The sequence below is a fragment of the Clarias gariepinus genome, chromosome 13, assembly GCF_024256425.1.
Source record: "Clarias gariepinus isolate MV-2021 ecotype Netherlands chromosome 13, CGAR_prim_01v2, whole genome shotgun sequence".
Taxonomy (NCBI): Eukaryota; Metazoa; Chordata; class Actinopteri; order Siluriformes; family Clariidae; genus Clarias; species Clarias gariepinus.
In genome coordinates this window covers 779,977-795,563 of record NC_071112.1, presented here as the reverse complement: position 1 = coordinate 795,563, position 15,587 = coordinate 779,977, and the positions used below count along the sequence as shown (strand labels likewise).

At 40.5% G+C, this 15,587-nt stretch overlaps 1 gene segment (V, D, J or C); it reads left to right on the top strand.

Annotated features, from left to right (window-relative positions):
- Positions 1–792: 792 nt before the first annotated feature.
- Positions 793–1,315, top strand: LOC128535703 (T cell receptor beta variable 18-like). The segment is given in 2 exon segments: positions 793–856; positions 969–1,315. Coding segments are annotated over 2 exon segments (411 nt in total).
- Positions 1,316–15,587: the final 14,272 nt, after the last annotated feature.

Here is a 15,587-nt window from a genome sequence, read left to right as displayed (position 1 = left end):
AATAAAAATAATTTTTGCATTTAATTATTTCAAATGATGTCACTCAGTCCCCTACACTCTGGGCTTAAACAGGCAAATCAGCCACAATAAACTGCTTCGGATGTACTGGTTCCGTCAGTATCATGGAGAGAGCATGGAGCTCATAGTGTACAGTCCAACATACGGCACTGCAGACTTTGGAAAGTTTAATAAAAGTAAATTCTCAGTCATTAAAACAGCTCCTGAGAGCGACTCGTTCACAGTGAATGATGTGGATTATAATGACAGCGCTGTGTATTTCTGTGCCGTGAGTAAACACAGTGTTATAACCACAGGGCAGAGCTGTACAAAAACACAGTGTGTGTCTCAGGAGGAAAAGTAAATGAACCAATAGGGGTCAGTGTGACACAACAAATCTGCAGCCTTTTAACATGAACTTGACAAAGGCACATTTGATTAACGTGGAACCCCTTACAATTTTTTAAATTGTGTTAAAGGTTATTAGCTTTACTACTACTATAAGTGCCAGTTTATTCTCTTTAATATTTACATACCATGGAATATACAGTATATGATCGGTGTAGTAGAATTAATCCTGTGTGAATTCATATAAATTCACTGATGATGTAATCCTGATTATGTAGCTCATGATGAGATGATCTATTTTCTTTGATACAGTTCAGTAACTCACCAAGAGGTGGCAGTGTTGTGTCTGAACCTCCTCTAAACTCTGCCATCATATTTAATTCCTCTAGACAGTGTAATGATTAAAACTTCACCCATAGTTGCTACTTCTGTCGAACAGATCTAAGCATGAACAAACTTCTGTGTATATTTACTCTCATCACCGTCATCCTGTCTTTAATCTGTTCAGCAGGTAATATAGATTTTATTAATCCTCATGAGGGATATTTTCATTAGATGAAACACTCACTATAGGGTGTGAAACCTTGATTCATTCTGATGTTCCTTTGTGTTTTCTCACACAGTCTTTGCTGTCAGTAAAGAAGTTCTCCAAACTCCTCGCCATCTGCTCAGGAAGCATGGGGAATCTGCAGAGATTGAGTGTTCTCACAAGATTCCAGACTACAATCGCATTCTGTGGTACAAACTAACCCGAGACAGAGAGTACCAGTTCATGGGATACAACTTTCTTACACAATCTCAGCTGGAGCCTGAATTTAACATTCAGGTGACCTTGACAGGGAACGGAGACAGTAAAGGCACACTGACCATTAAATCCACAACACCTAATGACAGCGCAGAATATTTCTGTGCAGCATTTCCACAGTGTCTCACATCTCCTCACCCCTTTACAAAAAACATTGTCGTATAAACTGGTAATTTTGACCACATTAAGCTTATCAGCTTCTCCACACCTGCATTCATTCATTCTTACTAAGAGTCGTGACATTTTATATGCATTTTAAGAATAGTGTGTTATGTATTAGGCTAATATGTTGCTGTCCTTGCAAATATATTTTAGGTGATTGATCTTGTGTCATGTCACTGCTTTTGTTAATGCACTTTTATTTCTTAACCAATGCTAATAATAACCATGTCTTAAAATGTATTATAGCTAACTTATTTACTTTACCTGCTCTTTTTTAGAGAGAAGCACAAAGGTGCTTAAGTTGGTTTCATTGGTTCCTATGGGATATCAAATTCAAATTTAAATTTTATTTGTCACATACACAGTCATACACAGTACGATATGCAGTGAAATGCTTATACGACCGCCGGTGACCTTAAAAAGAAAATAAAAAAACTATATATAAGGAATAAATATTAATAAAAGAAATAACATAAAATACAAAGGAAAATAAATGTAACTAGTAAAATTAACAACTGTACAAATAAGGGCATGTAAAAATAATAGAATATAGGAATATGGGGGGGAAATATATATATAAAAAATTTTTTAAAGTGGCATTAAAATGTCTTAAAGTATCAGAGTGGCAAAGTGTCATGTGCAATGGCAGGTAAACATGTATTGTATAAAGTGACATGTGCAATGGCTTCAGATATGTAAATATGTATTGCATGAATGTGTCCATGATTGTCCAGTCAGTGTCAATGTTTAAAAGACATTAACTCCTGTGTGGTGTGATGTGGTTAAGAGACCGTATCGCCTGTGGGAAGAAGCTCCTCCTCAGTCTCTCTGTGTTTGCCTTCAGGGAGCTGAATCGCTTCCCAGACCTCAACAGAGTGAACAGTCCATTGTTGGGATGGCTGAGGTCCTTCACGATCTTCCTGGCCTTGGTCCAGCACCGCTTGCTGTAGATAAAGTGCAGGTCAGGGAGCTCGGTGCGGATGATGCGCTCAGCTGATCGCACCACCCTCTGTAGAGCTCGTCTGTCCTGCATGGTGCTGTTTCCGAACCAGGTCGTAATGTTTCCCGTCAGGATGCTCTCTATGGTACAGGAGTAGAAATTCCTGAGCACCTTAGAGGGCAGTCTAAAGTCTCTCAAGCGTCTGAGGTGGTAGAGACGCTGCCGGGCCTTTTTTACCACAGTGTTGATGTGACAGGACCATGACAGGTCCTGCGTGATGTGAACACCGAGGTATCGGAAGCTGTCCACTCTCTCCACTGGGCTCCTGTTGATGATGGGGGTCTGGTAGTTCCTCACCTGCTTTGTACTAAAGTCCACTATCAGCTCCTTTGTCTTGCTGACGTTCAGGAGGAGATTGTTCCTCTGGCACCAGTTCTCCAGATTTACAATCTCCTCTAGGTAGGCCGACTCATCATTGTTGGTGATCAGGCCCACCACGACAGTGTCGTCAGCAAACTTGATGATGGCGGTGGAGTTGGTAGTGGCCACGCAGTCGTGGGTGTACAAAAAGTACAGCAGGGGGCTCAGAACACAACCCTGAGGGGCTCCAGTGCTGAGAGTGAGTGAGGCTGAGACATGTCCGCCCATCCTTACTGCCTGTGGTCTGCCAGTTAGGAAGTTGGAGATCCATTGGCACATAGATGAGCTGAGTCCCAGGTGCTCCAGCTTGGTGGTGAGTGTGGAGGGAATTATGGTATTAAATGCAGAGCTGTAGTCGATGAAGAGCATTTTCACATAACTCCCTTTCCTAGCGTCCAGGTGAGTGAGTGATGTGTGGAGGAGGTGAGAGATGGCATCATCAGTAGAACGGTTGGGGCGGTATGCAAACTGTAGTGGGTCGAGTGTGTCTGGTAGTGAAGAAATTATGAAGTCTCTGACCAGGCGTTCAAAGCATTTCATCACTACTGAGGTGAGGGCTACAGGGCGATAGTCATTGAGAGAAGCAGGTTGAGGTTTCTTTGGGACAGGAACAATAATGGACTCTTTGAAGCATGTGGGGATCACCGACTGAGATAAAGAGATGTTGAATATATCAGTGAACACAGGTGCTAGCTGGTCTGCGCAGGCTCTGAGGATATGGCCTGAGATGCCGTCTGGTCCTGCTGCTTTCCTGGTGTTCACTCTCTTGAAGGCTCTCCTTACGTCATGCTCGGTGATGATGAACGCGCTTCCGGCGCTGGCAGTGACTTCCTGTCTGCAGCCATTAGCATTAGCATCGCTAGCGTCTTTAGCTGCAGCCTCGAAATGAGCATAGAAAGTGTTCAGCTCGTCTGCCAGAGTCACGTCCGCGTTCGTCACACCGGATAGTTTCTATCTATTATTTTTAACACAAAAGCAAAATCCAAAAAACAACAACAAAAAGCAAAGAGAGATGTTTGTTTTGTAAATGGAATGTTGGCTCCTGGATGTGTCTAATTCTCAGGACTACCAAGTGGTAAAGAACCCGGTCGAAATGGATATCGATGCCGTAAGAGGATGAAGGTCTAACCGTTCTTTTCTGTTACAACAGAACGTGACTGAAAAGGTATGAGACAGATTTACTGTTGTGGGTTCTCCAGATGGCCTCAGATAAGTTAATGAAGATGTAAATGACCTGAATTAAAAAAAAGAAAAGAAAGATGGCCAGTGACTCAGCTGTATGGGCATCTTAAGGAAGCTCATTCTGATCATTTATTGTCGAGCTGCACATGTCGCTCCTGAGCTGCCAGTGATCCAGTCCCCCTTTGCCCTCTGGACCTATCTGACTCATACTGGTGCCGCATTTCTGGTTGGAGATCTAATCTCATGGATGTACTGTGTAGTCTGTTTGGGATTGTGTGTTGACTGGAGACAGTTCCACTTTAACAGAAAGATGGTCCTCGCCTTGGCTGATGCAGACAGCTGTTCCATGAGGACTCAATAGTTCAGGACTGGAATTTCCTACAGTCTACCTGAGCCTCCAATAATGAATTGGACTCCATATTAACTTAAACACATCTCCTGTATTAAACTTCCAACTGCCTAACACACAGTAGGACTGCAGATCAATCCCTGCTATCCGTTATTACTCAAATGAGGATAGGTTCCCTCTCAAGGTTTGTTTCTATTGCCATTACAGAAGGTTTTTTCTTTTCACTGTCACCCTCGGCTTGCTTATCAGGGACAATCTGATCATTGTGATTCATACATATTTACATTTCATATACAAATAAAATTCACTTGAATTGAAATCCGCCACTAAGGTGCCAGAACAGAAAAAAGTCTAGATGCACATCTTCCTTGATGTCTGAGAGATGGTGGGATCAGCAAGCAGTGCTGGAGGATCGGAGGGAACGTGGTGGAGCTGTCATCCAGGATGAGATGTTTGCCAGACATGCTGACATCCGGGGTAAACATGGAATGTCTGAGGGAGGAAAGGAGGTAATGAGTTGTGTGTCATCTGCATAAATATGGTGTGAAAAGCTGTGTGATGATATGATCGTGAATGGGCTTTTGCAGCTAAAGATTTAAAGATTTATCAAACCCCACCTGATATCATCAAGTTATACAAGATTCAACAGATCTTTACTGTTCTTACTCTATCACAAGCCATTAGTTCATGCTGTGGTATAAACAGTCTAACCTAAATAAGTTACAGCTGCTTGGATTTCTCAATATGAATTTCAAATATCCAGAAAAATCCTGGGAAAATAAAATAGAGTTGGATGGAGATGGATGCAGTGAGGGTAAACTATCGACAATCTGCAGGCGAATGACAGTGCAGTTTATTTCTGTGCAGTGAGATTAGACACAGAGCTCTAGGATTCCCTCCTTCTATAACACTACATCAAGTTATACAGTTAAGTTAATGACATAATAATCATTACTGTCCTTTTATAATCCATCTTCACAGGATCTGCCATTTACAAAATGTTTCTTCTATTGCCTCATCTTTATCATTTTATTATAACTTTGCTTCTAAAGATGACTTAATGGTTAAATTACTTACAAGAAGGTTTGACTTTTGTAAGATACACCATGTTTCTGGAAGACTCCTAATGGTTTTGATGTCACTTCCTGCAGGTGATTCTCATCAACACACATCTGCAACAGTCTGTGGTGCTCATCTTGACCAGTATGATTAGTGTAAAATCATTCTGCACTGGTCTTACTGGTATATCCCACTCGCTTTTGTTTTCCAGTGTTTTACTGGACAGAATTTCTAATTCATATTTAGATATACAAGAAGACATAACTAAGAAAAGGGTTTATTTAACACCATAACCTCACTAAAAACACACTGACATCACTGTAGTAATAAATAAAACAGACAGAAGGAGAATGGTTAGGAAATTGTATTCTTCCTTTAAAAATCTGGACAGTGTAATTTAAAACATCTTATTAGTCTAGTATTACACAATATTATCATATACAGTATGATGTCCATTCTGCAAGAAAACAGATGCTTATTCAGTTAAATATTACTAGAGGGCAGTGAAATTTATGTATATTTTTTAGAACACTACATGCCTAGAACGTGGTTATACAGTTTGATGTAGCAAACATGCATGTATGGTTATACAATTTTAAAAGCTTTGAGTATTTGCTAATGTATTTTCAAATATCATTAATTTATATATTGAATTATTTTGCCAGGCAGTGTACAGTACATCAGGCCCTGACCCAGTTACATTTGAACAACCTATGCTATGAAATATTCTTTCCACTTAGACCTTCCTTCTGTACAGTACTTCTCAACAGAGATGCAGTTCTTATTTTCCTCACATGTGGGCGCTGTGCTGCTAAAGTGTGAAAGGAAACATGATCATCTTTTGATACATCAGACACTTTATTGCAAATCATCTGAGTTCAAAACAGACATTCAGGTTTTCATCATGATCCGAGCTGCCAGTATTATATGGGTTTTAGTAATATTTCCAGGAGGTATACTTTTTATTTACACTCATGTTCTTTAAGTGCTGTTATTAATTTAGTTTTATATCATTCTAATTAATATTCTCTCTTATTGCAGGTTTTTCTCAGAACAATCTTGTCACCCAGAATCCATCTGATCTTTTTGGCGGATCCAAAGAATCTGTTAAAATCCAGTGTGAGCACAGTGTACCAAGTTATAATCAAATCAACTGGTACAGACAAAGTCAAGACCGCACACTGACCTTTATCGGATATCTATTACTAACGTCACCTAAAATTGAAAAAGATTTTGAGGGTAAAGTGAAGATGGCTGGGGATGGCAGCAAAAATGTCTATTTGACCATCAATGATCTCGTCTCCAATGACAGTATGGTGTACTTCTGTGCTGCGTATTACACAGTGCTGCATATCTGCTTTATTCAGTACAAAAACCTCTGTGTATATATTCTCTACACCTCATTAACACCTGCTCCTGTGGCCTGGAACTGACACATTGCCAGGGTTTTTAATAGAAAAGCCACACTTACTGTACCTGATTATAGACTAAAGATATCTCGAGTTATAGATATAAAGAGATATAAAGAAGGTATAAACAGTGCTATTATCTTTAAATATCTTTTAAATAATAAAGTGACACCTGTAAATTAATAATTGATTCAATTAAATTTTTTTATCCAAGAATTTTACAAGTTAAGTAGAGACCAGTCTAATCACAGAACTGAGCTCTTAAGGGTTCTGGATGAAATTTTATTTTATTTTGATTTCATTTTTCCTTAAGACAAAATTGTGGATTTTCTCTATTTTGAGTTTATAATCTTACAATCACAATCACAGAGCATAAACTACTATTGGCCAGATGTACAAGGTGCCTTAAAAGGTACACTGGGGACAAGAAAGGTACTGATTTGCAGAGAACAAAATCTAAGGACAAAATCTCTATTAACAGGGATGTGACCACAGACTCATTCAAATGTCACTCAACAACTGTAGGGTGACATCCAATGACCTTCAATCACAGCAGCAAACTGAAGCTGGGATAAAGAGTACAGCTAGGACAGCTTAAAATAGACTCCTAAAGGCAGGGCTGAAGTCATTTATTTTCACTCTGATAACAGCAGAGAAATATTTTTCTTATTTAGCTTCCTGAGAGCATTTTAGGGAAGTAAACACTATAAAATAAAAAAAATGAAAATAAAGGTAAAACTTAGCATTTAAGTGCAAAAATAATTACATTAGACGTCTGATTAAGTTTAAAACAATGTATTTTTACATTATATTTGTGGGCAGAGTTATGATGTCACATTTTACACCTGACTATTAAATAAATGTTCTAGTCTTTTTTTCAGTCACCCTACTGGATCCGAGCAAAGTAAAAACGCTACAGAGGACCTGAATGATTATTAGCATAATAAAATAACTCCAATACAAAATAATTAAATAATTATTTCTAATTTATCTATCTGCAGGAATTGTAGGGGCGAATAATTGTAGGGTCACTCGGCCCCTACACTCTGGGCTAAAGTGGGTGACACAGCCACAGTAGACCGTTCACACACCAAGGATTCAACTTAAAATCAGAAGTACTGGTATTGTCAGTATCATGGAGAGAGCATGAAGCTCATAGTGTACAGGCCAACATACGGCACTGCAGACTTTGGAAAGTTTGACAAAAGTAAATTCTCAGCTAATAAAACAGTTGCTGAGAGCGGCTCGTTCACAGTGAAAGATGTGGATTATAGTGACAGCGCTGTGTATTTCTGTGCAGTAAGTAAACACGGTGTTATAACCACAGGACAGAGCAGTACAAAAACACAGTGTGGAAATGGGGACTGTAAAATGAGCAGTGTGACACAACAAATTAGGAACTTCTTGATAATTGTGAAAAGGTTTTGCATGAGTTTAATGAGGCAAATTAACTGTAAATACGCTACAACAGGAGAGAATTACGAACTGCAGATAGAAAATGAAAAAAAAAAACAACGCTTGATACAGATATTGACTCTTACCTGACGCTTCTTTTCAAATTCTTCTTATGTGATGTGACCTCTGCCGAAACTTCCTTCTACAGGAAAAAGCTGGAAGCCTCTGCACATGATCCTGCCAAACTCCACAATATCTTCTCTTTACTTCTTAACCCACTGGCTCCTCCTGCCCCATCCTCTCTGACTGCTGATGATTTTGCCACATTCCTTTCCTCCCCTCCCAGAAATTTCCAACCTGTCATCTGATGAGATTCAGCAGATCATCTTGTCATCCAACCCCACCACCTGTTCATTAGACCCAATCCCTTCCACAAAGCTCCAGGCCATCTTACTAGACCTTTCCCTTCACTACAACCATCATCAACCATTACAAATTATCTGGTCATGTTCCTGCTGCTTTTAGGAAGGCAAGGGTTATTCCCATCCTCAAGAACCCTTGCCTGGATCCAGCAGACGCCAGCAAATATTACCCAGTATTGCTTATCCTTTATTTCCAAAATTACCTTGGCTCAAAAAAGATTGAAAAACACTGCTGTAGATGTCCGTACAGTGGAGTCTTTGACCATCTTTAAATGACGACTCAAGACATATTTGTTTCTTTAATACATGGACTAATCCCCCTCCAACTAAAATAAACAATGACATCTAATAAACAATCAACAACCACAATTAACACCCAAAATGAAGAATTTATCAATGCTGTGATATATAACAGATATATTTACACATAAATTATAGATATCCAATAAAATATCCTCTCACTACCCCATAACCATTCTACTATAAACTATTGTTCTAACATAAGTTATTAGGCATTTTTATGTATTAAAATATAACATTGATTAACAGCTTTGTACACAAATAAACTGACAATATTTTACAGTGATGGTTAATGGAGTCATCCCTAAATATACTTGTGAACAGAAAGTGAACTAGTGACCTTGGAAATGAATCAGAATTCTGGCGAGGGGTCCCTCTGGTGAAGGGGCGACTGATTCATGGACAGATGTTACAATTTATTAATCTCTAACTGAAACTCTTGTTGGCCTGTAAATACTGTAGCTGTTACACTACACAGTCTCACAGTGATCGCACTAACTACCACAATCTACATTCTGACTGTTTCGCTCCTGGTTTCAGAGTAACATGAGTAAAATTTATACTCATGTGAATTTTTATTTTTAAATATTTCTCATATTAACAGACACAAACTACTCCCTTCCTAAATATTCATAACAAAGTTATAAAACAACACAGTACAGAGCTGTCCTATCTGCCACAAACCAAAGCCAGCCATCACGAGAATTAATAAAATCTAACTCTTACAATCACAGTCTGTTGAATCTTTCTTTTTAGATGTTGTGACTCAAGTATGTAAGTGACAAACAGTATGAATGGTGCATTTTCACATTGTCTTTCAGGGCGGGGCCATGATGTCACATCCTGCATTATTGAATAGAATCTGTATAATCTTACACACTCATAGATCACCTTTTAAACCTCATTATTAAGAGTCACTATGATCAGAGTTCTAGTTGTTCTTCAGTCACTTTACTGGATTCAAGGTAAATAAATTACTTTTCTAAGCACCTGCATGATTATCAGTATATCAGTTAATAATATAAATATTGTACATACTGTATATATAAATAAAAATAATTTATTATTTATCTACAGGAGTTGCAGGGGTGAATGATGTCACTCAGTCCAAAGCATTCTTTGTTGAAATGGGAAATTCAGCCACAATAAACTGCTCACACAGCAAGGGTTCTGGTTACGATCAGATGTACTGGTTCCGTCAGTATCATGGAGAGAGCATGGAGCTTATAGTGTACAGTCCAACATATGGCACTGCAGACTTTGGAAAGTTTAATAAAAGTAAATTCTCAGTTATTAAAACAGTTCCTGAGAGCGGCTCGTTCACAGTGAATAACGTGGATTATAGTGACAGCGCTGTGTATTTCTGTGCTGTGAGTAAACACAGTGTTATAACCACAGGACAGAGCTGTACAAAAACACAGTGTGTGTGTCTCAGGAGGAAAAGTAAATGAACCAAAAGGGGGCAGTGTAACACAACAAATCTGCAGCCTCTTAACATGAACCATGCCATATTTTGACAAAGACACATTCGATTACCATATTTTCACTTACAATTTTCTTAAGTGGTGATATTAATTAGCTTTATTACAATCATAAGTGGCAGTTAGCATAATACCGTATATGATCAGTGGAGTAGAATTAATCTTGTGAGAATTCTTGGAAAATCACTGATGATGTAATCCTAAATAGGCCTCATGATGATATGATTTGTTTTCATTGATACAGTTCAGTAACTCACCAAGAGGTGGCAGTGTTGTGTCTGAACCTCCTCTAAACTCTGCCCCCATTTTATAATTAATAATTACTAATTTTATTACACATATTTTATATTTAAGATTAAAACTTCTCCCATAGTTGCTGCTTCTGTCGAACAGATCTAAGCATGAACAAACTTCTGTGTATATTTACTCTCATCACCGTCATCCTGTCTTTAATCTGTTCAGCAGGTAATATAGATTTTATTAATCCTCATGAGGGATATTTTCATTAGATGAAACACTCACTATAGGGTGTGAAACCTTGATTCATTCTGATGTTCCTTTGTGTTTTCTCACACAGTCTTTGCTGTCAGTAAAGAAGTTCTCCAAACTCCTCGCCATCTGCTCAGGAAGCATGGGGAATCTGCAGAGATTGAGTGTTCTCACAAGATTCCAGACTACAATCGCATTTTGTGGTACAAACTAACCCGAGACAGAGAGTACCAGTTCATGGGATACAACTTTCTTACACAATCTCAGCTGGAGCCTGAATTTAACAATCAGGTGACCTTGACAGGGAATGTCTCGGGTTACTTTGCTGTAACCCTGTTCCCTGAAAAAGCGTGAACGAGATGCTGCGCGAAAACGCTATGGGAAGATCTTTTTGTGTTACCGGTTGTGAAGCACATGTGTATCAAACACACCAAAATTTTGGCTTATATAACCTCGGTCAGGTGACGTCATCTGATGAAGTGCACCTGCAGGTATTAAATAGGAGTGAACAGGAAACATCCTTAGATCAATTTTGTCTGAAAGGACGTCCAGTCACGCAAGCAGTGCAGCATTGGAGCGCAGCATCTTATTTATAGCATATGAAAAGCTGCTTTGACTTACACCACTGGCTAGTGCGGTGGACGTAAATCTAAAAAGCACGTACTGGACACAGGAAGTGAAGCCTTTCCTGCTCCGGAGCTGTAAAAGGCGGAGTACAGAATGCTTCGAGAACAACTGGGTGCATGGTTGAGGAATGGAACGTTCAGAAGATAGTTCAGGTGAGGATGCAAAATGGCCTTGACTAGCCCAGGGGCAAAGTCTAGGCCGGATGGGGAGACTGAAAAAGCCTGCAATATCTCCAATTCTCTTCAAAAAAGTAATGGCCATAAGAAAAACCATCTTGAGAGTCAGAAGCCTGGGGGGCGCTGACTCTGGTGGTTCGAAAGTGGTGTCAGTCAGACCTTCGAGCACAGTACATTTACATTTACATTTAGGCATTTGGCAGACGCTCTTATCCAGAGCGACTTACAAAAAGTGCTTTAATGTTTACATAATCGGATACATACTTACACTGGGTTAACTAAGTTAATAACTAAGTGCCATTAGTCAAACACAACTAAGAAGAGTGTTTTTTTTTTTTTTTTTATTTGAGAGAGAAACAGATGCGTCTTGAGTCGTCGTTTAAATATAGTCAAAGTCTCTGATGTACGGACATCTAGAGGAAGTTCATTCCACCACCTAGGTGCCAGAACAGAAAAGAGCCTGGATGAATGCCGCCCTCGATCCCTGAGAGACGGTGGGATGAGGCGAGCAGTGCTGGAGGATCGGAGGGAACGTGGTGCAGTGCGTGGTGTAATTAGCGCAGAGCGGTAAGTGGGTGCTGGACCATTTTTAGCTTTGTAGGCAAGCATCAGTGTTTTGAATTTGATGCGGGCAGCTACAGGAAGCCAGTGCAGGGAGCGGAGGAGTGGGGTGGTGTGGGAGAACTTGGGGAGGTTAAAAACGAGACGTGCTGCTGCATTCTGAATCAGTTGCAGAGGACGAATCGTGGACAGGCCTGCCAGGAGTGAGTTGCAGTAGTCCAGTCTTGAAATAACAAGGGACTGAACAAGCACCTGAGTAGCCTGTGAAGAAAGAAATGGGCGGATTCTTCTGATATTGTAAAGAAGAAATCGACAAGAGCGGGTAAGGTTAGCGATGTGGGGGGAAAATGACAAATGATTGTCCACGGTTACCCCAAGATTGCGGGCGGTGGCTGAAGGAGTAATTTGGTTGTTGTCCATGGATATCACGAGGTCTTGACCTGAAGATGTAGCTCCAGTCCTACGAAGGGACCGTTGCTCTTGTGGGTGGCCTCAACCGTTTAGCTCCACGAATAAAACAGGCAACTAAAGGGTGCTTTCCCACTCTAAGTGGTGTTTTTTTTTCCGCACTATGACATGGTAGCCTCTCAACTGCTGGAGGAAGTGCTTCAGGGCCAGGAATAGAGCCATCATTTCGAGGCAATTGATGTGCCACACGAGAAAATGACCTCTCCAGCTCCCTTGGGCTGGACGACCATCTAAGATCGCACCCCAGCCTGTGAGGGAAGCGTCTGTCATTAGCATCTTGCGACAACAAGACGGACCTAGAGTAGGACCCAAAGTCAGAAACCGGGGTCTGAACCACATAGAAAGGGTACAAAGCCCCTGGAGCAACCCTTATTTGCCCCCAGGGTTTGGCCTGTTTTGTGATTTAAAATACGGATGCCCTGGAGTCGTAAAGGAGCCAGAACTGCATCCATGCATATTGTATATGTCCGGGTTGACAGAGCTAGACCAAATGGAAGGACCCGATACTGGTAAGCTTCGCCCACAAAAGCGAACCTCAGGAACTTCCTTTGTACAAAGTATGTGTCCTTCAGATCAATTGTTACAAACCAATCCTTTGGTTGAATTTGAGAAACAATCATTTTGACAGTCAACATTTTGAACCTGTACTTCTTCAGATAGCGGTTCAGCCCGCGGAGATCTAAAATTGGACCCAGCCCCATGTTTTTCTTGGGAACCAATAAATAATGACTGTAGTAGCCTGACTCTCTGTCTAGTAGGGGAGCATGTTCTATGGCCACTTTTTCCAGCAACGTCTGCAATTCCAGAGTCAGCAGATGCGCCTTTCCGGTTTCTCGGAGGTGGAGACCACGCCATGCACTGCATTTGTTAATGGATTATTTTCATGCACACTGTATTTCTCAACCAATGTTAATAATATCAATGTCTTAAAACTTATTATAGAATTAACTTATTTACTTATTCTGGGAACTGGGAGGATCTATGTTATTTTGTTAATGTGTATTATAGTGTTGTGAGTCACAAAACAACAATCTTAACTTTCAAAACAAGGTGGGCTAAATAATCTCTGTTTAATAAACTGAGTTTTAATAAAAACAATGTTTTACTTAAATACTGGCTATAGAAATCGTTCACTAGAGGGAGTTCAGTGATTATAAATGACAAGACATCAGTAATACTGGCAGACCAAAGAAAAGGGGTAATCAAAATCTCAGACACAACACAAAGAGCCATCATGCGTACTGGTTTCATCCTATTTTCTGCCACACTATTATATCTTGCAGGTAGGCCAAATTACTTCCTAATATAAAGAGCCATTTCTAATTATCTATAATCTTTCCTTCCCTCTTTTTTCTCTCCACAGGTTCTGGTGTTTTTTTCTGTAATCTAGAATCCTCCTGATCTCATAAAATCTCAAGATGAGTTGGCTGAAATCAAATGTGCTCACACTGTACAGAACTATGATCGTATACTGTGGTACAAACACAACCAGGACACGGGATTTACACTGATGGGGTACATCTTCAATAATTCTCCAAACCGAGAATAATTCTCCAACTGAGTGGTGACGGGAGAAACAACGGCTCTTTGACCATAAACACTCTCACAGTGAACGACAGTGCTGTGTATTTCTGTGCAGCTTATTACACAGTGCTGTAGATCAGCTCACTTAACTTCAAAAACCTTCATCTGATCCACGTTACCCCCAAACCAGAACACCTGCAGCTGTGGGCTCCATTCGATTTAGAGCAAAATAAACTTTTTTAAACACTGTGTTCTCAACAGCCACAGCAGCATGATGTCGTCATCAAGAAAGCAGGGCGGAGGTAGTAGTTCAACGTCGTCGAGGTCGAAACATGGTGGAGGCGGTAGCACGTCGTCGTCAAGGCTTGGCAAAAGTGAAAGCACGACATCACCGAGGCCGTCGAAGCAGGGCAGCAAAGGAGCCGGCTCCAGCAGGGTTTGCATGCGCTCCTGATCTCTGGTTGCCCGGCATGCGTTGATCTGCTGGATGAGCTCACCAGCTAGCTGTTGGAGCACTAGCCTCTGCCGTTGCTGCTCCTCGCCTTGCCCCTTTTGCTGACACACCGACTGAGGTTCTTCCTTATCCCTGGCTCCGTCGTCCTGTGTCCTTGAGGGCACGCGTTGTATTGCCAGCCACAACCCTCTCCAGTCCAGCTGCAATGCTCGCTTGCCCTCTCCAGTCACCTCCATATATCAATAATATAACTGCAAAAAGAAAATATGCATGAAAATATCTATCCAAAGTGACTTATGTGCAACAAACAGAGAAATTAAATAGAAAAATGTAAATATGTAAATGTGCATGAATGTGCAGGTGTGTAGTGTCCATAAATGTCCCTAAATTTCCAGAATAAGTGCAAAAAAAGACCTAATGTCTATAAGTGTGAATGTGCAAAATGGTTTAGTCCTGTGTGGTGTATTGATTAAAAGACCGTATTGCCTACAGGAAGAAGCTTCTCCTCAGTCTCTCTGTGTTGGCCCTCAGGGAGCGGAAGCACTTTCCTGACCGCAACAGAGAGAACAGTCCATTGCTGGGGTGGCTGAGGTCCTTTACGATCTTTCAGGCCTTGGTCCAGCACCACTTGCTGTAGATTAAGTGCAGGTCAGGGAGCACGGTGCGGATTTTGTTCTCCCTTAGGGTCTCACTCGGGCAGCTCGGATCCAGGGTTAAAAACAATGAATTGTGAGTACATTGTATACCAATAGAAACAAGAATCTCTGTCATAGGTTATAGTTTTAGTTTTAGATGACTGAAAACAAACTTAAAGAACAAAAACAAGGAAAAAGGGCAAAAGGTGACACTGACAATAAACTTCTCTAAACGCTGATCATTATGTAATAGTTTCCTCTTCACTCCAAGTGTGTAAGGTAGTGAAGAGACCACCAAGTGGTTTGGTTACTGCTTGTCAAACTAATCGCTGCATGAATAAACTCCTCTGAGATTAACGTTTATTATACAATATAAAATCTGTT